Below are 26,370 nucleotides of genomic sequence, written 5' to 3'. Positions count from 1 at the left end.
ATTAGTGCTGTGCTGAGGACAATTAGCTTTCTAAGTGGTTACTGTATAGCTTAACTTATTTTACATGAAACCAGAAACATTAATATATAAATAGGAAAACAGATTGAAAACTTTTTCTAGCAAAGTCTGTCAAGACAGATGAATAAGACATTAGAGCTCAGCTATATAGCAGCGATCTACCTAGCAGTGCCAGGTTACAGAACAAGTAAAAGGATTTTATTTTAGAATCATGTTGGATATCCCTAGCAAATAATCAGGAAGCAAGGAGAAAGTGACCACGAGCCAAGCACAGACACACTGCAGTTTGGTCACTCAGGGCCTCAGATCTGGATGAGCTCAGGTACATTACAATAAAAGTAATTGCACTGGAATTCTTGAGTGTTGCTCTTGAGTTCATGAAAAATGAATGTAAACATAATAGATTATTGCATAGTCAAGAAAACGCACTGAAGGACTTTGATTGTGGAAAATGGTTTTGTTACACAATGGCGCATCACAACCTTTTCAGCCACGCACAAATAGGTTTCAGGAAACCCCAAACTGTAGATTTGACCAAGGCCGGCCGAAACTTTCAGTACAAAACGTGATGGTCAACATGCATGATAGACAAGAGGTTTGTCAAGTCATATCAATCAATCACATTTTTCCACCTCCACCTACTCATTTCCAAATGAATACGCAAGATAAATTCTGAGGATTTAGGAATTTCCCATCTGGAATGTCAGCTTTGTTTTTGTTGCTGAAGTCCTCCAATGTTCATAAAAGTAAAGACAGTATATTTCTTAAGACAGGTCCTCATCCTCCATTTCAAATCTTCATGGAGCAGAGACATAGCGTCCCAGTGGGGTCATCCGACTGGACCAGATAACATGACCTTGAGACGGACCTTAACACCAGACGGACACTTGGCTAGACATTGTGCAGACAGACTGATGGACTGTCAGTGTTTACCCCCACCCACCGGAGCCTGGACTCAAGGGCCTGAACAGTCACGCTCCATAAGCTGCGGATTTACGCTGCGAGTGTGTCTCTGTAATCCAGTCGTTATAACACGTGCTGTGTTGAAACAATGGCAGGAATGTCTTGAGGGCTGGTTCAGAGGTGTTACTACCAGTATCAGGGTGATATGATGCCGAATTAAACAAAAAAAAAAACAACAAATCAAGACGACTCCGTTACATCTTATCATACAAATGGGAACCCGGTGACTTGGGTGGGAATACACGTGTATGTATAGTAAGGCTGAAACAGGCTCAGAGAAGCAGTTTCACCCCACCTGATTTTCTTCCGGACTTGACGACACATAATGATTATCTAGATAATTTAATCAGGTAATTACCAGGTCATGGGAGTTTTGGCTGTATTATGGCATCATGTCGCTGAGATTCACTGTTGCTGTGTGAAAGGAATTACACCACTGAAACTGGTTGTGGGCGTCATCCTAATCAAGGTGTCTGAGTGGCGAGAACGATGATCCGCTGATCCCGCTGAAAATGAGGGGATCATATCAGCACTTCAAAGAAAGACTAACACCTTATTAGGATCTGAATCATCATAGAGCCAGTCAACTGCCAAAAACTATGCCATAGATTACCTTTGGTTTCCTCTTATCAAAATATTTAGTCAGAACGTCTCAGAAATATTACATGCCATGCATTATGCTATACACATAAAGCAGCATTGTGCTTTCTTCTTTCCTCTAAAGACAAACTGAGATTTAAGGGCATCACAGAAGGGTCTGGCCATTTGGTGTCATGTTGAATAAACACAAAGGTGCTGAGGCTTTCTGAAGGGGCGGCCCAGGACCCCATGCTGATCCTGTTTGTGTGTTTGGGCCGCGTTTTGTTTAAAGTCAGAGGTGTTTAACGCCTTCCCCCTGAGATAAAAGATGATTGATGCCTTAGAATGAGGGACACTTTAATGGCTCAGGGCTACTTAAGCACTTCATTAGGGTGAGCTCAGGCCTGTCGAAAACACTTGAGCCGCTGTGTCTTGGTCAGTAGAAGTGCTTTGAAGTGCTTGTTGGGCCGACGTCCTACAAAGCACTCGGCATGGAAATTTGATTAGCTCTCACTTCTTTTTTTTGAACCCACACTGCTTTGAGATCTCGTCTTTTGGTCACATTTGTGGCTAAAGCTTGAATCCGTATAAATATCAGAGGCACCAGAGAGCAGAGGGACATTCAGGATCTGGCAGCTGAGGAGCAGATTGGGACTGGAGCCATGGATGCACCCCAACTATTACTTCTTCTCCTGTCTGCCCTCCATGTGACCTGTAAGTATTGTTTGCTCTGCTCTTTTTGACGAATATCATAATGTGTGCGCAAGTTTGGGAAAATGTAGAAAGTATTTACTTTGTGGACTGCCAACAACCTGCTCGTGCGTATTTGCTTAACCGTTTTGATACTGTTGAACTGTGTGTGTGGGATGTGTTCATCCTCTCCTGTTCAGCAAGATCGGTTAAATTTGCTGTTGTTGTTGGAAGCAGTTATAACAAAAAAGAAAATCATGACTAGCTATGTAGTTTTACAACAACAAAGAAACATCTGCCATTGGTATTCCTTTGAATTACATAAAGATAAGAATATTATTATATTGTTTTTATCATACAGCATTTTGGCACTTATAAGAACTGCTTAATGCTCATGACATATACGTGAAAGAAAAAGAGAAGTTCCAGAATTTGTGAAGCTTTGAAAATGTGAAGTTTCTTTTTTGTTGAATCTAAAAATGTATGCGTTTTTCATTTTATGTGAGAGGTTAACTGTGTCAGCTGTGCTTGTTCATCATTTTCTAGTGAGTGGAGTATTCACAAAGCACATCACAGATCACAGAAACCTGTTTGCGCAGAGGCTGTGCTGTAAAAGACAGAGTCACTTCGTCTACATCGGACAAGGTAAAGCAAACAGCCGTTGTTTACAACAATCATTTAATCAACAAGGAAATATTGTGATGTTCTACTATGCACATGTTTCCAAGAAAAATAAATGATCATTTAACATGAAGCAACTTGAAGGAAAAAGCATTGGCTAATAATAAATAATAACACTCTTTCCATGTGAACTCTCATTTCTTCACAGACATCTCTGGGGGTCCTGTCAGTGTTGATGTGGGCATGTGCAGGTCGCACTGTGGGGGCACAGCCAGGACTCCACATCATGCAGGACAGCAGGAATACGCCAAACACTCATCCATGCTGGAATTTCTGAGGAGCAAAAAAGTAGGTGGAGTTTCCTTACTTCGGCCACAAGGGCGCGCTGTTACTTTGAAAAAACTAAATGATTCTGAAACGGCAACAAGATTAATGTTATACGAAATGAATGTTGCAACAATTGTAAGAGAGCACTATAGCTGCTAATTGTCATTATTATGATGCAATTATAATGTAATACAAACATAACAGACTTGCCGCTCTGCCATAGAGTGCCATGATGCTTGCACACACCAAACAATTAAGTCACCGATGTAACGCATGAACGGAATTAAAATCCCTGAATAAAATTACAATACAATACATAACATGTTGGACATGTCTGAACTAACAAAAGCAGAAAAGCCGCGGAACCGCAGCCCCGGAGAATCCGCAGCCGAACCACCAGCAGCACCCTTGCGGCGTGAACCGAGTGTGCGAACCCACCGGGATGCGTGTGGACCGCGTGCTGCTGTTCGAGGGGCCCCGGGAGGTGGAGGTGATCGAGGAGTGCCACTGTGAGACCAGGCTGAGCCAGTGCGTCCGCGCACCCGCACTGAGGACCTACTACTCCGAGACGCCCTATGAGACAGTCATCGACGTTGGCGGATGCTCCGGGTCCAAGGGCTCGCCAGGTGTGTGTGGTTCGGGTGAAGTCAACAACAACAATTAAGAAAAATCACAAGAATCAAAATTTATATTAAACAAAAACTATGAAAGTAACTTTCTTCATTCATTTATTTAGCATTTCTAAAACAAACAAAACAAAGCTTTTGATTATGGATATTTTCAACAATCATTGAGAATTCCAACTCAAAAAAGTTGTTTTGGAGAGCTAAAGATTTTTTTTTCACTACAATCATAATTTCCGTGTTTCGTTAATATTAAGGAACACATCTTCCTGAGTCATTAGTCGTCTATATTCTAAGTAAACGCAACAGCACAACAACTATAAACCCAAAACAAGCTACACTCACAGAAGACCCATTGCACAATCACCACAATTCACTTAGATTAACAGTCGAACACAAATCTTTCATTTGACTTATTCTTGTATTTGTGTAAATTATTCTAAGATATTGTGCACAGGGAATTGCTGTTAAAGACTCCATAGTGATGTTACGGAGCGATGGCTAGGCAAGGCTTGTAATCGAGATTTAACATTTATTGTCTTCCACAGATGGTTTTTCCTGTGTCCCCACCAAATTTGACTCAGCCTTGGTTGAGACACCCAACAAGGTTGATCTTATTCAGACTGTGGTGGCATGCGAGCTGAAAGAAAGCTGCTACAGAATCCCATACAAGGAATATTACTATGAAAGTGTCCACACTGCTGATGGAATCAAAGAAGAGAGACTCAAAGTAGGTGAACACATGAACTTTTCTTTCTTTCTTTTTTCCCTACCATGCATAATTCCAATGTGACCTTTAATCAAGCTTGGCTGAGGGGGCCCCCACTGTGCACGGCATACTTCACACCAGCAGGATGATTCATTTGAGATGCAGGTCTCACACTGTTTTTTATAATCGAGAGGAAGTAGTTATCTTGCAGGGTGCCAGACAGCATCTTTTGTTCATGTGTGAGCGACGGCACTTAATCAAGCTAATCCACAGTCCCACGGCTGGCACCGAACGTCCTGCCGTCGAGTGCTTCAGAGTTTCTTATTCATAGACAACCTTTGGCAATACACATTACAGTCTAGATTTCACTACAAGCTTCCCTCGGTCATTGAAAGTGTTGCAAAAATAAGATTTTATATATATTTTATTTGTGGTAAAATACTTGCTTTTACTTTATTGTCAGAATCAATTCATGCAGCAATTGTCAAAAAACAAATCCCCTGAATCTTGAAAATGTTGATGAAAAAAACATAGTCTCTGTAATTTCACACTAAGCAGCAAACTGAGTTTTCAGACGCAGTTGCCCGTCTGCAGCTCAGCACTAAAGGTGCGAAGGCAGCGCAAACACAAATGGCTCCAGCAGGTGTTGAATCAAGGCATTTAGGATGCTAAAGAGTCGTGACCCCCCACAATCTCAACCAGCTCAATATTTGTGAGCAGCTGTGAGCTGAGTGCTCTCTCTCTGTGTTGCTAATTTTCTGCAGGAAATAGATGTGGGCAGATGTTTGGGGGGCTGCACCACAGGAAACCGGTGTCTTCTCAGGTACGTACGAACACAGCTGCTACACACACACACACACACACACACACACACACACACACATACACACAAAACACACATCCCATCACACCCGCTTGTGAGCTCTGACACTTTTTTCACTTAAAAAGTGTGGTAATTTCTTTATTAATCCTGACACCAAATGTTCTGCTCTATTTTGAAAGCTTAAAATGCCAAAGGTTAATATATGTGGTATTTAATGCACTTAAAATGATCACGTTCTGCTGTTTAACTGCTTATGGCGAGGACGGAAACGCTGCAAAATAAAACATGCAGGTCTCTTGGTATGAGTGTTTTACCATCCGTCTGTGTTGACCCTGTTTGAAATCTGTCCTGCACGAATACCAACAAGAAGTAATGTCACACAACCAAAGTAGTGAGGTTCTTTCCTGATGTTCACGTCAAGCGTCGTTGTGCCAAACTGATGTTCTCACATCCTTGCAGGAGTCCCGCCGATCCAGAAATCTGCCACCTTTGGGCTGAAAGTCCATCTAGCTCCTGTGTTCCTCAGGGCCATGAGAGCCACAGCTTCCTTAACCAGCATGGACAGATGCGCACCGTCCACTCCATCACCTCCTGCCACTGCCAGAACTGAACTTTGCATGTGCTCCTACTTCATCGGAATCAGAAAACTTTATTAATGCCTAGAGGGAAATTGAATATTTCAGATCCCTCCTGAGAAGCTGCAAAGCATGAGGCTCAACAACAGCTGCAGCTCATGGATCACATAAATCAAATATAATATTTGTTGCTAACGAAAAGCATTGTTGTATCATATGTAATATATGTAAAAAACTATCATTTTTGTAAATAAAATTAATAGCAGAATGACTGTGTACCCTCTCCCATTTGGATCATATAGCCTGTGAATTGAAATGTGATTTAAAATGTTTATTTGAACACAAACATCACATGTTCCATACTGAAAAGGGAAAGGAAAGAAAAGGAAAGGTAAAAAGTGAAAACAATATTAAAAACAACATCAACAACAACAACATATTATTACAAGCTTGAATGACATTACGGAGAGCTGTGAGGATGTCCTCTCAGTTAGTGGCTGTGAATTTTGATGTCAACATGTGAAACAACAAGTTTTCTCTGTCATCCAAGAGAAGGCTTTATGGCTCACTTTTAAGGTGTCATGCCATGGAGGAGACTTTGATCTCTTGGGGGTATACTGCCTCGTGGAAAACAAACTTTGGGCTCAATCACCCCAGTGTTACTGTGCGTAAAGATCAAACTAACCAAATGGTACCGCGCACAACTGGTGGTTTCCAAAGGAAAGGGAAATAGGACTGGTGAAAATCACTCAAATTAGACACTGTGGCTGGGTTTTGTGACTTCTGGTCAAGCAAATGAATTTGAAATCAATATATTAAAATATGAAGACAGTTTACCCAGCAACTGGGTTGTATTTGAGGGTAACACACTCGGGAGGCCTACATTTCAGAGGGAAATTCTTTTACTAAAGACACACAGCCATAATAAACAAACAATTGTGAATTACGAAATTACATATATATATATATATACACACACACACACACACACACACACACACACACACACACACACACACACATATGGTTTAAAAGGGTGAAACATTCAGAAGCTGTGAGTTGCACACAAATCAATCAAATGTGGAGACAGTTGTGGATCTGGAGGTTATGCCTGGAACAAATAAAAAAATAAATAAAAACAAAACAAAGAAAACAGGGGAAACTAATTAAATTGCATTTTGCTTGCGCCCGCCGTGGCTGTCACTGGATATGTTAATCCCGCGACGTGTAGCCAGCGACACCCGGCCCTTTATGAAAGTAATTGGTTCTCACCTAAAGACACCGTGGCCATTGTTCCACAGTAATGGGTTCACCGGGGCGCCCTGAACCTCACGCAGTCGTTACATTTCCTCGGGAGGTTGGCTGCAACTAAACTCTGGCCAAAGCTGTCGCATTTATCGCGCAGAAACGCATATTTTGCACGAAAAAAAGAAAAAAAAAGAAGAAGAATCTCAAGGCAATACACGTTTTTAAACTCAGTGGTAAATGTGCAGATTCTCTAGGAGGGTGGGTTGAGTTTATTTGAGCGTTTGCTGCCAGACGTGAAAACAATAGGCCCTGAATGAAATCTCCACTCGGGTTCACACCTTGTTAACGCCGACATTAGTCTTCCTTTACATTGGCTGATGGGTGATTTACATTTTTGCGAACAAATAGCATCTTTACAGTTGTTTACCGACGCCCCTGAAAGGCACCGCCGACCGACCGCCGGCATTTGATATAAAAAGTGGAGCGTTCAGGACCAGGCAGTCACTTCAGCCCCACTAGGCGGATCGAGGAGACAGAGCCATCAGGAATCTACACCCTTAGAAGCTCGGAGATGCTGGCGCTCGTCATCAGCCTCTTGGCCGCGTTTTGCTGCGCGGCCTCGGCGCGGCCTTCGCCTACCTACCCGCTCAACACTTTCTTCGGCGAGGACGACTCGCCGGAAGTCCGCTCCGCAGCCATCAAGAGGCTCCTGGAGGTCTTTGGGATGGAGGAACCCCCTCACATCCAAGGGCGCAAGCAGCCGCCTCAGTACATGCTCGACCTGTACAACACGGTGGCTGACGTCGACGGCGTGACCAAGGACCCGGACCTGCTGGAGGGCAACATCGTGCGCAGCTTCTTTGACAAATGTAAGATACGTTTGTTTGGTTGGGTTTTTTTTTGTCTGAGTGTTCCAGAATCTTCCACTTCTCTCATCTGCCAAAAAAAACAAAACAAAACAACCTCTATCTATCTATCTATCTATCTATCTATCTATCTATCTATCTGGAAAATAAAACAAAATAAAATACCTTGTTCAATAATCTACAATGAAAGGGAGCAGAAAGAATAATGATCTTGTCCAATCTATTCCAGTGCGCAGTGAACAGGTGGAGTACAAGTTCAATTTGTCCACGGTGGCCACCACTGAGAAGGTCCTCACCGCTGAGCTGCATCTGTTCAAGCTGAGGCCGCAGGCCACCCTGGCATTCAACAGGCACCACTTCTGCCAGGTATGTGTTGCTAATGAGCTAAAACCCTTCATTGAGATGAAATAAATCCAATCAACCGCAAATCTCATCAGAGCATCACTAAAATGTTTTATTTTTATTTTCTCTTGTTGCGTTCAGGTTAGCGTTTACCAGCTGCTTGACACAAGCAGGGTGAACAACACAAAAGAAAGGAAGCTGCTGTCTTCCAGACTCATCCCAGTCCACTCAACCGGGTGGGAAGTGTTCACCATCACACAAGCGGTGAGTTAAATGCACCTTCCTCTCAGACCTCCATCCACGTCTGCGTGAGGGACCTTGAGACTGATCGTTCGTATTCCTTCACAAAGGTCCGCTCTTGGATGTCAGACGAAAGCAGCAACCTGGGTCTCCAGGTGGTGGTGCGGACCCTGGGCGGGAACCAGGTGGACATGAAGCTCATCCGTTTTGCCTCTGGACGCAACCACCACCAGAGCAAACAGCCCATGCTGGTGCTCTTCACTGATGATGGACGGCAGTCGACTGCTCTTGAAAGCCAAGGTAGGTCGCAAAGTACAGTCATTCTGCTTATGTGTGGGGATGAAAGGGAAAAAGCTTTAGGCAACCCTGGGAGCCCTAGCCCCCTTCATTTATTTAACAGTCATTCTTTATTAACAGTACGTCATAACTCTCAGTTATCAAATGAAACTTGACTGATGAAAATAAAAAAGCTGACTTGTTAGGGAGTTAAAACGTTGATGTTGTTTAAATAACTTTTAGTGTGACAGCATTTTTCTTTTTACTTTTTGTTTAGGAGTTTTCTTTTTGTTTTCACTTTTTGCAGAATACCAAGACAAATACAACCCTTAGTTGATAGCTTTCGAACGACTATACATGAAATCAGTTTCATTATTTAAAGGAAAGCTCTCATAAAATGACTCTTTTCCTTCAGATCCTAGTGATTCCATCGCCACTGCCAGCCTGCTTGAGGCCGTCATGTCAGGTTCGCCGTCCCGCAGTGCTCGCTCATTGGACAATGGCGAGGAAGATGACGAGTCGTCTTCATCTTGCCAGCGTTTACCCCTTTACGTGGACTTTGAGGAGATTGGCTGGTCGGGCTGGATCGTGTCTCCCAGGGGCTACAATGCCTACCACTGCAAGGGCTCCTGCCCCTTCCCTCTGGGTCAGAGCATGAGGGCGACCAACCACGCCACCGTGCAGTCCATCATCAACGCCCTGAAGCTGATCAAAAGCGTCGAGACACCGTGCTGCGTCCCAGACAAGCTCTTCTCCATCAACCTGCTCTACTTTGATGACGAGGAGAATGTGGTGTTGAAACAGTACAACGACATGGTGGCTGGAAGCTGCGGTTGCCACTGACGTCAACCAGTCACAAGTGTAGCGTCCAACACGTCCGTCAGTCGTTTTTTAAGCCATCGCCATTACCAGTTGAATTCAAGTGCAACTCATTTTTGTACAAGTCCCACATGTGGCATTGTAATATATGTATATATCCAGAAATTATAATATATGGCAGGGATGGAAATTATATCTTGTGAAAGATGTAAATATGTAAATTTTATGTGATGTGAATATTTACACAATGAAAATAAATGTGAAAAAATGATGTAAAATATTTTTTAAACTTCAAGATACAGAGATTGCAATATTTAAAAAAAAAAAAAAAAAGGTTTCAAAGGGGGACAAAATTAACCTTCTAGGCAGGAATTGACTAATTTAACAGTGATTATTGGTTAAGAAGGTACGCCCAATTTCTTTAGTATATATAAGTCTTAATTACTGACCTGACGTAGCCTGAGCCAAGAGCATGACTCAAATACAGAGTTATACTTCTGTACTTTAATAACAAAGTTCAAGTTATCACTCTGGAAGAGGTAAATTTAACTGGAGAAATAACCAAAACTTCCATTACAAAACATTATCAAAATAACAAATTACCCTAGAGCAAAGGAAGAACATTCACGTAAATACAAAACATGCCTTACAAACGGCCTGGTGTGAAGGTTGCTTCTCTGACAAAAGCAGATTAAAAATTATCTGACATGAGGGGAGGGATACGTTTTCAAATAAAACAGGAAGTCACACAACAATATGGTCAAAAACTAAACAAAACTTAAAGGTCCAATGTGTAAAATTTGACCTGATTTATGATTTTTATATTGATATAAGCTTAACATTCTGTCCACACAGAAAAGCCCGAGGCCGGAACCCACAACTTTCACACTGTGAGGCAACAGTGCTGACCACAGCACCACCGTGTCATTCTCCATCCTAATTATCATAGAAAAGTATAATAGTACTTGAATGTTCTTGAAATGCTGACTACTTTTAGCATCTTCTTAATCATCATTGGACAAACAATTGCTGCCTCTGGTAGAAGGTGACTCTTTGTCCTCTTCCACCAAGTGCTGTTCAATAGGTCCGCAGGCCTCAAGCTCACTTCTACACAGATGGTGCACCACGGCCACGCCGACGCTGTCACTGATCACGTTGGTTACAGTCCTCAGTCGATCTCTATCAGCCAATTGAAAGACATTGCCATTGTTGACATTTCGTGGAAACACATGCAAGCTGCAGTTACATATGAAAAGTGTGTCAATGTCCTGACCACAATTGTACTGGCATAAACTCACAAAATCCAGTCGACTGCAATGACATAGGTGATGCCTTCAAGGGGCAGCCCGACTGAAGACAACACCAGCGTTGCAGTGACCATCCCTCCATTTGGGATACCTGCACCGCCAATAGCTGCAACTGTGGCCGTGATGCTGGAATTGTAAAATTCAGAGACACAAGTGGGAAAGCACATAAAATATTCAAAGCAATGGGTGGTTGGATTAAAAAAAAAAAGAAAACTACTGAACTGTATATGTTTTGAGATAAATTCAAAATAAAATAAATTCAAATTGCAAACAACCAAGAAAAGAATTATTGTGAATTAATTTCTTAAATCACAATTATCATTATTATTATTATTTCTCCCAGACGGGATGGAAAGTTTTCTATCAGGAACAAATCTTCCAAATTTAGCTTGGTAAATTGTTAAAGTATGTTTTTCAAAGTTAAAGTCCCAGTGATTGTCACATCCCAAAGGATGTGAAATTTCTCCTCCCCATTTGAGCCATCCCCTGAGGGAGCAGTGGGCAGCTGCAGTGCTACGCCCGGGAATCATTGGGTGATCTAACCCCCCCAATTCCAACCCCGAATACTGAGTGCCAAGCAAGGAGGCAATAGGTACCATTTTTACAGTCTTTGGTATGACTCGGCTGGTGCTTATTACTGGTGTTTACCAGTAATACGCATTCTCTTATTACTGGTATTTATTTAGTAATTTTTAGTAATTTAATGTAAGCATATTTTTGCTTGCATAGCTTCCCCTGGGAGTGATATCCGCAAACCAGCTCACGAGCTTTCCTCCAAAAATTCCAATAAGCCCCAGACTTTACCCAGAATATGACAACGATGCATGACTTCCTGACATCATACCTGATGATGACAATTTCAGCAGCATCAAGATGCACACTATAAATTTGTGCAATGAATATGGCTGCTACTGCCTCATAAAGAGCAGTGCCTTCCAAGGTCAGTGCGGACGATATAGGCAGAATGACACGTGTCACCCGTTGATCCAAGTTGAGATTGTCTTCCAGGCAGCGGATTGTGACTGGTAGGGTGACGAGACTGGGAAGAGAAACAGTCACATTGGTCAAATGAAGAGTTGCTGTTATAAAACATTCAAGATTTTAAGATGTTTTCCTTCAGTCTGGTAACCTCTGACTTTTCATTTGTGTACGACTAATTTAACAAATATCAACAAATATATACTTATTTAAGTACATAGTAATAATGGTATCCATGAATGTAAGAAACAAAACCAAACCCTGAGAGGCCTAACGGTTAGAATCAGTAAGTGTTGTAATGGTAAGTTGGAATCATGTGTTGTGTTGTAGGCTGAAAGTTGGACTCACCTGGATGAGGTCCCCAAGGCTGTGGTGAGAGCATTGACTATCCCAACAAAAAGCCTGAGGGGATTCTTCCGTGTGACAACAATGTAGATGATGGGAATGGTGACCAAGCTGTGGATAGCTAAGCCCACAATCACAGTGACGAAATACATTACAAGCTGCCGACCCACTCCTCCGACGTCATTGATTATCAGAATCTGTCCACCAACCAAGAAGAAGATTCCCACCGGTGTAAACCTGTGAAAGGAGGATCAAAACATCACAAGCAAGAGCCGGAATATCACTAAGGTTAACATGACACTCGAGAAAACCGAATTATTGCCATAGTCCCATTATGATCGGACAACTTAAGTGCATGTAAACGCACAGTTACAGTCACAGTCTGATTATTCTTGTTCTCACCAGATGGCCACACTGATCAGGTGCATGGTGGCCTGATTTAAGCACTTGAAAAAGTCCCTCAAAGGTTTCCCATCATCCTCCATTCTGCCCAGGACAAGGCCAAAAGCGATGCAGAGGGTGATTAAACCTAAAATATTAACGCCGCTGATGGCGCCTGGAATCGGTGCCTTGTTATCTGTGGAGTCCCAGTGTTAATGTTGCAAATGAGGTTTTCCAAACAACATAAACCAGGTAGGTGACAGGTCAGGTCGTGATCAGACTCACTTGATTCCGTTGCTTGAGTCAAATAAATACCCTCAACAGTTGCGTTTTTAGAATAAGCTGTTTTGTACTGAAAAACGGGGAGAAGGAAAAAAAAAACATCATTGAGTTATGCCTTAACGTAAATGAAAAAAAAAAAAAGATAACAAGAGTCTCACCTGCTCAAAACAAGCCGTCACCACATTTGAGGGAAACATGTTCCTGGAAAACAAAAGCACTAGAGTACAACATTCTCCAGTTTAAAACAACAAGAACTGATCAATGATCTTTTTGATGGATACCTGATCAGATCCAGGAAGGCATCCACGGTTGGCATGGGTTTCCTTTCACCACTGGAGGGCGCTGCGGTTACCCTGGGTGTTCTCCCTGGCTGAATGAGGACGACTATAACAATGCCAGTCAACACAGCAATGACGGAGGTGGTTGCAAAATAGCAAAGTGCCCAGGGCCCGAGTCGCCCAGGGGTTCTTGACTTGACAGACGACAAACCTGTTAATTGCAGCATATAAACTGCATTTAAAATCTTTCCATCATACACCAGCAGCAGTCCAGCATATTTCCTGACAAGTGCATTTAGGAATGTGTCAAATAAGGGCTGTTGTACCATGTTCATGACATTAAAAGAGACACATCTTACACTATTAACACATATTGCAGAGGAGTTTTAGGTACATATCTAGACGTAATCATTCTTATTTGGAAGGTAAAAGTTTGTTTCCTTTGCGGTTGAAATGTAGATATTTTTTTGACCATGTGACCACATTGTCGACTCTTCTGTAGAAAACTTAAGGAAGACATTTACTTTTGTCTGTTGAGTCTAACAGTCTGAGGACTGAAAGAAGGAACCAGAAATGTGAAGAAAATAATCTACGGCAATAACGCAATCAAACAATGACAAGAGGCCTGAAAAAACATAAAAACTCAGCTGAGGGTCTGACCTGTGATCACACTGGAGGTGATGAGAGGAAGGATCAAGCACTGCAGCATCCGCAAAAGCAGCTCTCCAGGAAAGGTGAAATATTTCTTATCTGTGAGGGTCATGCTGCTGGATCGCAGTGCAATGCCCACGCCAACGCCTTGGAGGAACATAACAAAGGTCAGTGATCACAGTGTGCCCAAAGTATGTATATATACATATATATATATATATATGTATATATATATATATATATATATATATATATATATATATATATGTATATACATATATATGTGTGTGTGTATACATACGCTTCTCTTAGACTTACCAGTGGCTATGGCTCCTACAGTTAGAAGAACAAATGTGTTTCTCTTGAGAAAACTTTTAATATCCCATTTTTTCTGCCATGAAGACTCCAAATGTAAAGGCTCCTGGGATGATTTGATACCATGAGTGTCTGTCATGTCATCTGCGTTCTGAGTTGATTGGCTCACAGTTTGGTGCACCATTTTTACCGCGATGCTTCCAGTCCACAGGACAGAACTTTAAAACCTGCCACCAGGATCAAATACAAAAGATAAACAGAGAGCAGTATGACAAATGCGCTGGTAAATTTGTAACATGCAACAACTTCAGGATGATGGTGCAAGTAAATAAGTCAAATGTAAGCAAGTCAAACCTTTTAAGTTGTGTAAAGTCCCAGATATTGCCCTTTTTCTGTGTGCCCTGAAACTGACGCCGTCCTTAAAACTCAAAAACTGTTTTTCTTCTCAGTTTTCTCTCCCCTACTACCAGAGATGTGTTATAATGAAACTTTAAATAATCTGCTCCCAAACTTGATGCATGCTGTTTCACCTGTCCGGCTGGTTCTGCTGCTTCCCAAGAGCAAGCCTCATCTTCGAAAACAAATAAGAAAAAAAAAAGAACTTGTGCTGAGGAAGAAGGAGAATCCTGGATGCGAACAAGTTTGCATTATTGCCAAGCTTAAAACTTAAACGAAATCTGGAGTCATCTGAGGTTATCTACAATGATTCACTCACAGATTAGAGAGAGGATGTGAGATACGTTGTTAGTGATTTTTTTTTCTCCTGGTTTCTGTCGCTATTGCAAGATGCAATAGGAATAATGAATAAATGACTGGAAAAAGTAAATATTTGAACAGTTTCCAGTCGCCTGGAGAGTCTTAAACTCGAAGGATAACTAACAGAATGGACAGAAATGAACTTGTTTTACAAAACCACATGGATGCATCCTTTACTGACTCATGCATGAAAACATGGGAAGTAGGTGATAGTTAAAACATTTGTTTTGCAAAGCAAAACAAATGTTTTAACTATCACCTACTTGAATGGTGTTTTAGGTTTACACCATTCAAACACTACACTAATAAAAGATTCTGCTTGTAGTTTGCATAAAGGCTGTTGTTTATTTTATACAACACTTGGTTTGCTTTGTATCTCTGACTGTGGGGCACACATTTGGCTGACTCTGATGTCATCATATGAGGAGGGTAAAAATTACACATTTCACAAAATGGACACGTTGTATTGTTGGAAAGGCAGACATTTTTAAAATGTTTGTCTGAAGGTCCTCAGTCACCCAGGTCATCATAGTGAAGGTTGAGTCAAGGATGCGAGGCGAAATATCTTCAAGCTTCCAAAGAAAAGAAAACCCCCAAACACAGGCCAGTTGCCTGAGCTCATCCTTTAAGACCATTTTTAAAATATAGCATGTGTCGGTGTGTAACCCACAGAAAGTTCTCCATGTAGGATGTATTGATTTGGCATTACTAAGAATATTTAGTGTTAATATTTACATTCATATAGCTTGATTTTTATTCATGTAAATGTCTTGCCTGCGACATGATGCACCAATCGCCACTTAATTATATTTATTTGAAGTTGAGCTGCCCATTGCTGAACCTCAGTTTTATCACTTCACAGTGATAAAACAACAGAGCCCTCAGCTGGGCCTAAACTTGTCCCACATCAAAACATCTATTTGTCCATGACAAAAACTCTCCTCGCACAGTGTAACCTGAGCGCCGACTGAGGCGTTGGCCATAGAGTGGCACTAAAGGGGGTTGATACGGCTTGGCATGATGCTGGACGCCAGCCCTGACCCATTGTCGGAGCGGCTGCCGTTCACAATGGAGAAAACGATGAAATGCCGCCATTATAATGGGGACCAAAGGGCCCCGTGGCAGCCCGACACCTGATCTCCTCTTTGGCTTGGCCATCCTATTGTGCCAGTATTTCATATCTGGCATATGCAAAAGGTGCTGGATGCTGGAGTAGCAATGGACCTGAGGCTTGGTGCTTTGTGCATTCAGACATGGGGAATAAACAGACCATCTTCACAACGCAGCAGCTTGAGGCATATCAGGCAAGTCAGTCCTTTCTCTCTCTGAACTCAACTGGTTTATTGCTGATCACTTCCTGTATATAGGATGCTCGAAAGTCTACGCTCTATAGGTAATCCACCTCCTCAGGCTTTTTTTTTTGTAGGTACTGTAAATAAATGTTTAATGATTTGAATGTTTTTCTGAGTTATTCAGTGCTTACAGCCAGTGTAGCATGAGTCAAAGCTTTTCAGTTGTGCAGTTTGTTGATTCTTGCATGTGGTCGAATATACTACAAAGTTTAATCAAAATTTAATATGCCAATACTCCATACTAATTCAGGTGTAGTATATAAGGCACCTTTTAAAACATTTTAGATAATTATACACATTTTCATGTAGGTAATTTCATAGGTAACTGTCAATTTCAATATCAATTTGCTAAACGCCATGATCATGATTGACCTAAGTCTGATGAATGTATTAGGTGGGAGAAAGTGTGATATCAACTCCTATTAGACAATAAGATGCCCAAATTGATGTCACACCTCTTTAAAATGAACATTGCAATACAATTACAAGAAACTCCATCACAGTGCCTCTGTTGATAAATCCACTCCTGTGACTGCCTTGCAGGACTGTACATATTTCACAAGAAAAGAAATTCTCAGGTGAGCAAATGTCAGGAAGGATCGAAATGTTCTCCAGTCATTGTTTTGTTTTGTTATGACCTATTACTGGAATGTAACTCTAAACTCCAGAATCCAGCAGACCTGTCTGACTTACTTACATTTATAAATGAGCATAAACTAAAACTTGATTCCGATATAGCATTTTTATTACCTAAGTAACACTGCTACATGAGATTTTGTACTGAAAGTTATTCCCATGAATATTTCCTAGACTCTTCTACCGCTATCGGGATTTGGCTCCGCAGCTCGTTCCTCTTGACTACACCAACCACCCAGATGTGAAGTTACCATATGAGCTGATTGGCAGCATGCCAGAGCTGAAGGTAGACCCACCGGTCTCTCCCTGTGTTCCCAATCCATAATTAATAGGCAACTAATCGACAGAATTCTTTGAAAGGTTAGATGTTACCCGACTCCTTTAAACTTGAAGAATGCCGGTGAGTCCCTCATGGCACACTTGTTGGAAATGGATCAATTATGAATATGGCCCCCTTTGCACAGCCACGCGTTAAAGTGGCCATCACTGGCGTGTCAAGGGAAAAGGGAGTTGGGACAAAAACAATGTAAATGAGCTGAGCTGCATACTCGAAAAGGCCTTCAAATCCAGTTTGTAGCAACAGAATATTGAGTGTTTGGAGGAGTTCTGTTACCCTAATGTCCTGGTTGCAGGACAATCCATTTCGCCAGAGGATTGCCGAGGTGTTCTCTGAGGACGGACAGGGCAACATGACGTTGGACGACTTTTTGGACATGTTCTCAGTCCTGAGCGAGATGGCTCCACGGGACCTTAAGGCCTACTATGCCTTTAAAATCTATGGTAAAGTCAGTATTTCTGTTATCTGTATTTTATCACAAACATTTAATCACACTGAATAATGAGTTGGCATGCTGCAGGCCTTTAATGATAAGATGGAGCTCTGTTTTAAAGAAGCAGGAATGCGTAATACCATATTCAGTCATTGCTCCAGTGATACTAAAAATTCATTAAACACAGTTTATCAAAAGCAGAAATAATGTCCAATTATACAACAACCATCCTGTCCAATCGCAGATTTCAAGTCATTTTGTGACCTTGTTTTGCCAAATTTTCACATTGCTATGGCCCAAGTTAGCGCTTTAGGTCTTACAATGACCAAAAAACGTGGCAAGATGATTTTATTTGCTAATGGCATCCTTTGAAACAAATGCAAACTAATGGTAAAATAAAGGCAAACAGCACCTGTTTCATTTGAATATGATACGCATGAAGAGGAGGCATGGAGAAGGGATCTGGAAATGTAAGCATGACGAAGGATGCATAGGATGTTATAAATGATTAAGCGGGCCATTATTGAGCCAAAGACTTTGTCAAAGCCCAGTTTGCACTGTGCGCCAGGGTCCCCCCTAATTAACAAATGCTGACAGATGAGGAAGTTATGTACACATGACTGCGGTCATGGGTCAGATACTTTTCATCCTTTATTTAGAGCAGCAGGGGAGGAAAACCCAGGAAGGAGAAGCACTGTGAAAACAGATGGCGATCAAGACAACACTGAGATGACAATGCAAAAATGATCAGTTTTCATATACTGTCAATAACACGAGTGGCAAAACTATGTGAATCTGCGATGAATAAGCACAATTACAGGGTGTATCAATGTATAAATACAGGGGAAGTAGGGCAGAAAATGCGTCAATGTTTAACTATTTTACATTATTTCCCCTTTTTTGGTAAGATTTTAACAATGATGACTTCATATGCAAGTCAGACCTGGAGAAGACCCTCAACAAACTGACACGGAACGAGCTGACCGAGGAAGAGGTGAGGATGGTGTGCGAGAAAGTAATAGATGAGGCTGACCTGGACAATGACGGACGTCTGTCACTTGAGGATTTCCAGCACATGATTGTTCGAGCACCCGACTTCCTCAGGTGGGCAAAGACGTGAAAACCTTTCAGTTTGAGATTTTGCATTAAAAAAAGTAAAAAGGAACACCTTTTCACATTGTAGCCTCTAATACTCTTTTCTTTTGCTTTTTGAAGAAGAAACTAACAAAGAGCATTTCTGATTCCATCCACAGCACTTTCCATATAAGGATATAAAGAACTCAAGCAACTTTGTCAACATTGAGAATTCTTAAGAGGTTTGGGAGAACACGGACGTCGCAAGCAAAAACACAATTTATCACAGAAACATCTTCTGCATTTTGTATGATAAAACGCTGTAACCACAAACACTGGTCCACTTCAGTGCACAAAAGTAAACACTGGGAAGGGTTATGAACTGTGTCATGATGCATTTCTTTTGATTTTGCATTCACAGTGCAGCTGCTGCTTATCGAGTGGCATGCAAACTGTCAGAACAAGGCCCATTGGTTCCAAGCATCATTAGCAGATTTGTGCTTTGTTCTAAAAAGGCTTCGGCGACAGTGGAAACGTGAGAGAATGTTCCGGTGGGCCGTGGCAGGACAATCCTTTGTCGTCACATCGGTCAAGCTGCTTCAGGGGAAGGCAGACGATCAGTTTCCTCCAAGCAATGACAACTCAAAAGTTTCATATTCTTATTTTATTTAATGAAAAGTACACTCATCTACAAATTGTAGATATATTTTCATATGGGTTTAAAAAGTACAGTACAATTGAAGTATAACTCTAGCTTAACGTGATATGTACAATGCCTTTTTTCCCCCTCAAAATGTTTAATTCTTTCTGTGCACGCCACGGCCGACGGGGTGAAAACATGGCCGTAAAAAAAAGGGGATGTACACAATGTTATTACAATGTTATGATGATATTTGACAGGGGTCTTAAAGACGTGACAACAAACTTGAGTGGGTGGGAGGGTGGGCTTCACTTGACCTAAAAATGACAACAGTGGAACGCCATGAACACCTGCTTCATTACTCCCGTTCAGGACTTAAAGCTACGACATGACACCGAGTCCAGGCACAGACTCCTCGCTCAGTCTACCACTGTCCCGAGTCTCACCTGCACCCCAACAACCTCCTGTTTATGGCTCAGTGAATGCCACTTAACAAGTAAAAGAACGGGGCCATACACTTCACTGCATGGCTCTGCGGGCATTTCAGAAAAGTGACATCACGCGTGTGGTATGCACAGGTCCAAGATTCTCACAATGCATAGCTCACCTTTTCAAAATCTAGTGGTTAAGACAAGTGGGCGGGAAGGACATGAGGTCTCAAAAAAAAAAAAATGAAAAAACATAAAAATGAAAAACAAAAAAGGTGCAGGCAAGCAAAAGCAGATTCAATCGCTGTGCATTTAGGAGTTCTGTCTCATTTACAGACTAGTAACATTTTTTTAAGACGGTAATACTTTTATTTATTTTTTTAATCAAGACTCAACATGGCTAGCTAAGAACCAACACGTTTCAAATCTCACAAGTCTAGTTCACTGTGGCATGAGTTCCTTATAAAATACTGGTTAAAATCCTCTACAATGTTGGATGCGTTTGTGGCGCCACCTGGCCCTCAAACTCAGAAAGTACAATGAGACAAAGCAAACTGGCTATGCTGGTGATTTAAAAAGAAAATGGGCGGAGTGGAAAGAAAAAAACAAGTTGATAATAAAAAAAAAAGGGGGGGGGAAGGGCAGAAACACAAACTAGAGGTTAGCAAACAATCTGTTTTCTCAAAAGGGCTTGCCACTCGTGAGAGCCACATAACCACAACTCCCGGTGAGGAGGCCACTTTGACTCAAACTCAAGATGGAAAAGTGGATTAGACACCGTCAGTCGAGGCTCCACCCACACTGAGGATGTGAGGAGTAAATTGGCAGGGGGAAAAAAACTCAGTTTAGAGAGAAATATTCCTTTCAGACCATTGTTCTCAGTAAACTGACACGATTGAGAATTTAGCAGTGAGACAGCAAAGGAGGTCAAGTCATTTACAAGTATGCATTATGAAATTTTGAAAGTGTGTCTATTACAGTGGTGAGATTAGAATAGATGGTTTAAAACGCTCCTATCTCTCCGTATTGCAAAACTATCACTTGGCACAGGCTACGCACGAAACACAAGTTAAACTGGTAAAGTGCAAGGAGAGCTGCATGGATTGGAAGAGGAAGGACCAAAATGAAACAGGGGGAGAAACTTTGGAAATGACTTCAAATAACCAGAGACGTCATTTAGCTATGCTGTGAATCAGAGCTGCAGCAACACAAAGGCAAGAGGCGTCCTCGAGGTCCTACTCATGACAGGGAGTTGACTTCATTACAGTTGGGAGGCAAGAAAAAAAAGAGCTCCCGAGAAAAAGGGCATGTGGTTCTTTGAAATACTTTCAGATTTTTTTAGATTGTTGTTCCTTAGGGATGTCAATTCGGAAAAAATGAATGATGCAGAAACCAGAAGAGTAAAAACTGCTGATAGTCGTGCTTAATGCCGTTGCAAGGATAATCAACAATGCTTTCAAACCTGGAGATAAAGACAGCAACAGTAACTGCAGAGTTGCAGAGAGTGCTTGTTTTGTGCTCGCAACACCAGTAGAGCTGAACAGCTGAATGACGTTTAGCTGCAGCAGAACTAACCACCATGGGCAGTTATTGAAAAAAATTAATTGAAGGACTAAAATTACAGTCCGTTTAACAAAAGTCTAAAGCAGATAGAAAGAACAGGTGAACAAGTCGCCTGGGATGATTGTCTTGACAAATGCGGCAAACCAAAGAGAAGAAAAAAAAAAAACTCCAGAAAAATACTTCTCAATCTACTCTGGAAATGGGGTCTTTGGCTGCCTTTTCATTCTTATCAAATCAAAATGAGGGCAATTCTGGTTCACTTGGGCTTAAGCCTTTCAGTCTCTGGTTGGTACTTTTAGGAGAAAAAAGGGAATGACCACTTAAAAAAAATAGATTCTAACATAACATTTGTCTTTTTGCGATCCCAAAACCATGACATCGGTGAGTTTTCACGGTCAGGTTTGATGCGAACTGAGAGGAACAGAAGTGAGTAACAGTGGAAGTTAAGAACCTGCCTTTGGAACAGTGATGGAACGTCAGGAAGATGCTACTGGGAAAGTCCTTGACCAGTCAAGCACTCAGACCTACAAAAACACCAGATCTCCTTAAAACGGAAGAGGCGCATCAGTGGAAGCTTTCAGAAGAAGAAAGGAGGAGATCCCTCCACCAGGTTGGAACACAATGTGGTTTTGTGGAAAAGTGTGAGAGGGTATGACTCACAAAAAAACCTTGGTACTTCACTCAGGTGTGCTAGTTTCTCTCAGGAAGAGCATGAAAAGCTTTGCCGGTGCCTGACCTACCTTGATATGACATTTTTCTTAATATACATTTTGAATGACAACATGATGGTGGAACTTTTTAGGGGCTTCTCTGAATCTGAATGATTTCACAGCAGATCCAAATCTGTCAAATATCTGCGTCAAACTGCTGGCAAATGAAAAAAATATATACTTCCAAAAGGTTCTTCTTCTTTTTTAGCTTTTTAGAGAAACATTAAAATTTAAATTATCTTTTAGAAACTTAATGCCATGGCAAGCTGTAAGGTGTGGCACTGGGTGAAACACCAAGGTTTTAGGGAGTTGCCCTGGAGGACAAGGATATGGTAAAGTGAAACAAGGGAGGGGAAAGAAATGCTGAGAGCAAGCACAGTCCATTTTTTGTCCAGCCAGCTGGCAGCCAGTGTGGAAGGCCTCAGTCCTCAGACTAGGGTGCAACGGAAGAAGCTGGTCTTTTTTTGAGGCTCTGAGATCTTGACTCCATGACTGCTCCCTTGTGGCGTGTTGCCCTCCTGGAAACACAACAAATTATTACAGTTGGTTTCGTAAGCTTTCAAAGTTAAAGAACACATTGTTACAAAGACACGTTTACATTAACTCCACTAAGCTCATTTTTAATGAGGTTGCATGAGTTTCAATACCAATTTTGTATCCATTTTCGTTTTGATGTCTCTGGCAAGCGTCAGAAATGCCTGCAAACAAGGTCAAGTACCAGTCACACAGATGAAATGTGATAAGATGGACAAGCAGCGTTGAAGTACAGAGTGAAATGGCCACGTACATTTTCCACATTGATGTTTGCTTTTGCGCTGGTTTCCATGAACTTTATCCCATACTCTAATGCAAGCTGAAAGAAAGTGAGTAGGTGGAAAAAAACACAGATTACACATTTACAACACAATATACTTGTACACAATATTTATGGCCACAATATTAGATATAAATATTTAAAAGATGTGTACAGAGGCCCTTACATTTTTTAATGAAAAGTAAACACACATTCCAGTACTCATGTGATTACATCAGAACTATCAGTATATCCTTTTAAGAATTACATCAATATGTTGCATCAGATTGTGTGCATAGCCAGAACACGTCTAGAAACTCTTGTGGGCGAGGGGGTGCTGGTGTTTGATCTTGTACATGCTCAACAGTATTTTACTTTGTTATTCATTATTATCATGAAACAATCCAAGTTCAACTTTGAGCGTCTCACCTTCTCCCCTCTGTCTTTGGAAACCTGCCGCTTGTCATTGATGTCACACTTGTTGCCAAGCACCATCTTTTCAACATCAGCTGAAGCATGCTGAGCACACAAAAAAGGACAAATGATATCAACTTGGAAAAGTTACAGTTTCCATTTTGTAGCTATCAGAGGTAAAGAAGAAGTTTCCATCAGTGATGATATAGTACAAACCTCTTCTATGTTTCTTATCCAGTTCTTGATGTTTTCAAACGATTTCTCATTTGTGATGTCGTAGACAAGCATGATGCCCTTAAAAAGAAGAGTACATCAGAAGAATTAATACAGTTCAACAGCAAGAACAGTTCTGGCACCCAAAGCAGATAAATGTCACATTTATCTTTTTTCAATTCATTTTATAAAAGAACTCACCATGGCTCCTCTGTAATAGGCTGTTGTGATTGTTCGAAAGCGCTCCTGGCCAGCTGTGTCCCTGAGTAAGAAGATAAACATGAGAAAAACTAGCACACAATATCTAAATGGAAAAATAAAATAAAATAATAAATCATTAAAACATACACTCCAAAACTTGGATGTAGGAAAGTTAAAGAGGCTTTAAAGAGTGGAATTTGGACACTTTGCCATCATTTTAATAACAATAATTATAAAAAGAAAAGCATTTCAGAAACATTGTGATGATGGTTTGTTGCGTTGCAATTATTTTAGAGCAAAAAAATTAACATTGACAGAAATGAACGTTCTGTCATTTTGTCATATGTGAACAAACTTACCATATCTGTAATTTTATCTTCTTGCCGTCGAGCTCTATTGTCCTTATCTTAAAATCAATGCCTGAGGGGGATAAAGGATCATCTACGTCAATCATGTCGCTAGCTTGCTAGCAAAGAATTCATGTAAATCATAAAGATGTCACCACCGCCAAATGACTGCACTTGTACACCAAGAATACGATGCGACTAGTATTCTTTTGACAATGCAACAGCAAGAGCCTTGCCTCGACGAACAGCGGTCGGTTTATTTAATTCGAGCAATCGGTTAGAATGTGCTAAAATATGGGGTTTTCCGGTGTCACACCAGGATGTAGACGGGGCCTCGGAGCTGAACGCTTGGCTAGCCGGGGAGTCACCCGGCATGTCTTTAATTTTAATTCTCTCTCATTTCAACGTGTACGACAACTTTAGTCAAAACGTGTAAATAGCGGAGTTCCCACTGACTGAATTAATTACATCAAATGGGATAAAAATATAATAGTAACGTTTTAGTGGTGACAAATCGAAACTAACTCCAGCCGTCAACATTTGCGGCAGCAAATACCATGAGCCAGGAAAACACAGCGCACTTCACCAAAAACGTACCTATTGTCGAGATAAATGTGGAGTTGAAGGCGTCTTCTGAAAACCTGAAGAGAACGCAGGTCTTCCCAACCCCAGAGTCGCCGATTAAGAGTAATTTAAACAAATAGTCATACGTCTTCGCCATACTTGATGTTATTGCGGAAATCCCGCCTGGTGAGGCAGTGTTGAAATGAGAAGAAATAGCGCCCTCTGTTGGCGCGGAATTCATCGCCAGTTTACAGAGCAGGGACACACAGGGCTGCGGGGGCCGCTTAGCGTTCCCCCTCTAAATTCCAAAATTGTACATACAGTATATATATTCACTTATTAATTCAACAGCGATTGTTTTACTACATCCAATTAAACAATAAAGACCCATATCATCTTAATTATGCTGGTTTACACTGATGTTTGATAACCTGGTGGTTCTGTAACACTGGAAAACAAAATCGAAGAAGAATCACACTGATTAGGACTCAAAAAAATAAATAAATAAAATGAAAACTTGCGTCGCTGAAAATAAATAAATAAATAAATACATAAATAAAAATTGCAGGGCCAAAACAATTTTTGGCACTTTTGTGATTTATAAAGTGGGCCCTGAAATACAGGGTATTTAACAGTAATGTTGCAGACACAATGGTGACAACACCATTTACTTACATTTAGTGTAAATTTAAATTAGCACCCCCACCATGCAGAATTTGTTAAAGAGGAATCATTTATTGGGCATTTCGAGGTTCTCTGCAACTGCCAAAGGTAGGACAGAGAGCAGGGTCATTCTAAAATAAGAAATACAAAAGAACTAGCAGTGCTGGAGTTCTTGTTGTACCAAGGATGCAGAAATTATATAAACATTTGAAAAATTAGTATCAGACAAAGGCTTTTCATGTTGCAACATACAAGCTTGACTGCAGTAGAGATTTTCAACGACATTTTACATGAACATACAGTTACAGTACGTGTTCACCTATATTCAAAATATTACCCATTTGCAACTTACGGCTTTGTCAATAAGTTCTGTTGACATTTTCTAATCCTCACAAATGTTTTCGAGTTTCACAGATGGAAAGAACTGCACCATGTTCCCCAACATCAAGAACACCAAAAATAAACCTGTGTCCACACAACGCAATCCATACTGTGCCATACCATACCATACTACGTCTCCAGCAGATGCAGCAGTCCAACATGACTGAAACTAATGGCGCTGTTTTTTGACGAAGTTTCTGCCGCAGCCTCCCAGCGAGAACATTCTGCTGTGTTCTTACACTTAAGAGTACTGCAGCATTGGAAATAACTTTACACAAGTATTGTTCTTCCTCTCTCTACCTGAGGCAGTTTGTACAATGCAACTTCCTGTTGCACACAAACAGACAAATGTGTTGCTGGTGTCGTGGATGCCAATATGAATGGAGCTTCATACAAGGATGTTTTATTAAATTGTAAATTGAATTAAATGTACATTGTTAAATGTTTTGAGACAAATTGAGCTGCTGTGTTCTCTGGACTCTTGGGTGACACCACATATTGTTCTTCTGTTGGCCAGTTAGTGTGTAATTATAGTCGTTGTACATTGTTTGAGAACAGTTGTGGATAATCTCACCAGTCTCCATCAATGAAGAGGCGAGGAACAAGAGT

The 26,370-nt window shown here is 41.2% G+C and overlaps 5 protein-coding genes across 8 annotated transcripts; 3 read left to right on the top strand and 2 right to left on the bottom strand.

Annotated features, from left to right (window-relative positions):
• Positions 1 to 1,919: 1,919 nt before the first annotated feature.
• Positions 1,920 to 6,225, top strand: pnhd (pinhead). 2 transcript variants are annotated; one of them, XM_076021908.1, is made up of 7 exons: positions 1,920 to 2,274; positions 2,797 to 2,895; positions 3,080 to 3,219; positions 3,548 to 3,824; positions 4,370 to 4,551; positions 5,295 to 5,353; positions 5,813 to 6,225. In XM_076021908.1, exons 1-7 carry the CDS (start codon positions 2,223 to 2,225, stop codon positions 5,961 to 5,963), a joined length of 960 nt encoding a protein of 319 aa, XP_075878023.1. In that variant the 5' UTR covers positions 1,920 to 2,222; the 3' UTR covers positions 5,964 to 6,225. The 2 variants fall into 2 exon arrangements, with proteins under 2 accessions (XP_075878023.1, XP_075878024.1); XM_076021909.1 differs by having other exon boundaries at positions 1,922 to 2,274; positions 3,551 to 3,824; positions 5,813 to 6,223.
• A 1,199-nt stretch (positions 6,226 to 7,424) lies between these two features.
• On the top strand, positions 7,425 to 9,743 carry admp (anti-dorsalizing morphogenic protein). Its single transcript, XM_076019753.1, has 5 exons — positions 7,425 to 8,045; positions 8,272 to 8,408; positions 8,526 to 8,648; positions 8,735 to 8,924; positions 9,316 to 9,743. Exons 1-5 carry the CDS (start codon positions 7,748 to 7,750, stop codon positions 9,741 to 9,743), a joined length of 1,176 nt encoding a protein of 391 aa, XP_075875868.1. The 5' UTR covers positions 7,425 to 7,747.
• Positions 9,744 to 10,518: 775 nt separating this feature from the next.
• Positions 10,519 to 26,313, bottom strand: LOC142885452 (excitatory amino acid transporter 1-like). Of its 3 annotated transcripts, none has more exons than XM_076021893.1 (11): positions 14,611 to 14,740; positions 14,260 to 14,483; positions 13,951 to 14,088; positions 13,294 to 13,501; positions 13,171 to 13,213; positions 13,016 to 13,082; positions 12,752 to 12,926; positions 12,353 to 12,586; positions 11,871 to 12,065; positions 11,018 to 11,152; positions 10,519 to 10,898 (listed from the first exon to the last, which is right to left on the bottom strand). In XM_076021893.1, the coding sequence occupies exons 2-11, from the start codon at positions 14,438 to 14,440 to the stop codon at positions 10,724 to 10,726; spliced, it is 1,551 nt and encodes a 516-aa protein (XP_075878008.1). In that variant the 5' UTR covers positions 14,441 to 14,483; positions 14,611 to 14,740; the 3' UTR covers positions 10,519 to 10,723. The 3 variants fall into 3 exon arrangements, with proteins under 3 accessions (XP_075878008.1, XP_075878009.1, XP_075878010.1); XM_076021894.1 differs by having other exon boundaries at positions 13,294 to 13,396; XM_076021895.1 differs by lacking the exons at positions 14,260 to 14,483; positions 14,611 to 14,740 and adding an exon at positions 25,887 to 26,313.
• On the top strand, positions 16,266 to 18,995 carry cib3 (calcium and integrin binding family member 3). Its single transcript, XM_076019820.1, has 6 exons — positions 16,266 to 16,316; positions 16,854 to 16,942; positions 17,175 to 17,286; positions 17,633 to 17,780; positions 18,679 to 18,874; positions 18,986 to 18,995. The coding sequence occupies exons 1-6, from the start codon at positions 16,266 to 16,268 to the stop codon at positions 18,993 to 18,995; spliced, it is 606 nt and encodes a 201-aa protein (XP_075875935.1).
• On the bottom strand, positions 19,494 to 25,194 carry LOC142885454 (ras-related protein Rab-8A). Its single transcript, XM_076021902.1, has 8 exons — positions 24,751 to 25,194; positions 24,166 to 24,226; positions 23,807 to 23,867; positions 23,609 to 23,686; positions 23,408 to 23,497; positions 22,973 to 23,038; positions 22,833 to 22,883; positions 19,494 to 22,703 (listed from the first exon to the last, which is right to left on the bottom strand). Exons 1-8 carry the CDS (start codon positions 24,956 to 24,958, stop codon positions 22,614 to 22,616), a joined length of 705 nt encoding a protein of 234 aa, XP_075878017.1. The 5' UTR covers positions 24,959 to 25,194; the 3' UTR covers positions 19,494 to 22,613.
• Positions 26,314 to 26,370: the final 57 nt, after the last annotated feature.

The sequence above is a fragment of the Nelusetta ayraudi genome, unplaced genomic scaffold (assembly GCF_046127955.1).
Source record: "Nelusetta ayraudi isolate G7.1 ecotype Tasmania unplaced genomic scaffold, CSIRO-AGI_Nayr_v1 ptg000011l, whole genome shotgun sequence".
NCBI classification, from domain to species: domain Eukaryota; kingdom Metazoa; phylum Chordata; class Actinopteri; order Tetraodontiformes; family Monacanthidae; genus Nelusetta; species Nelusetta ayraudi.
Note: the sequence above shows the minus strand (reverse complement) of the source record. Positions and strands in the feature narration are given on the sequence as shown.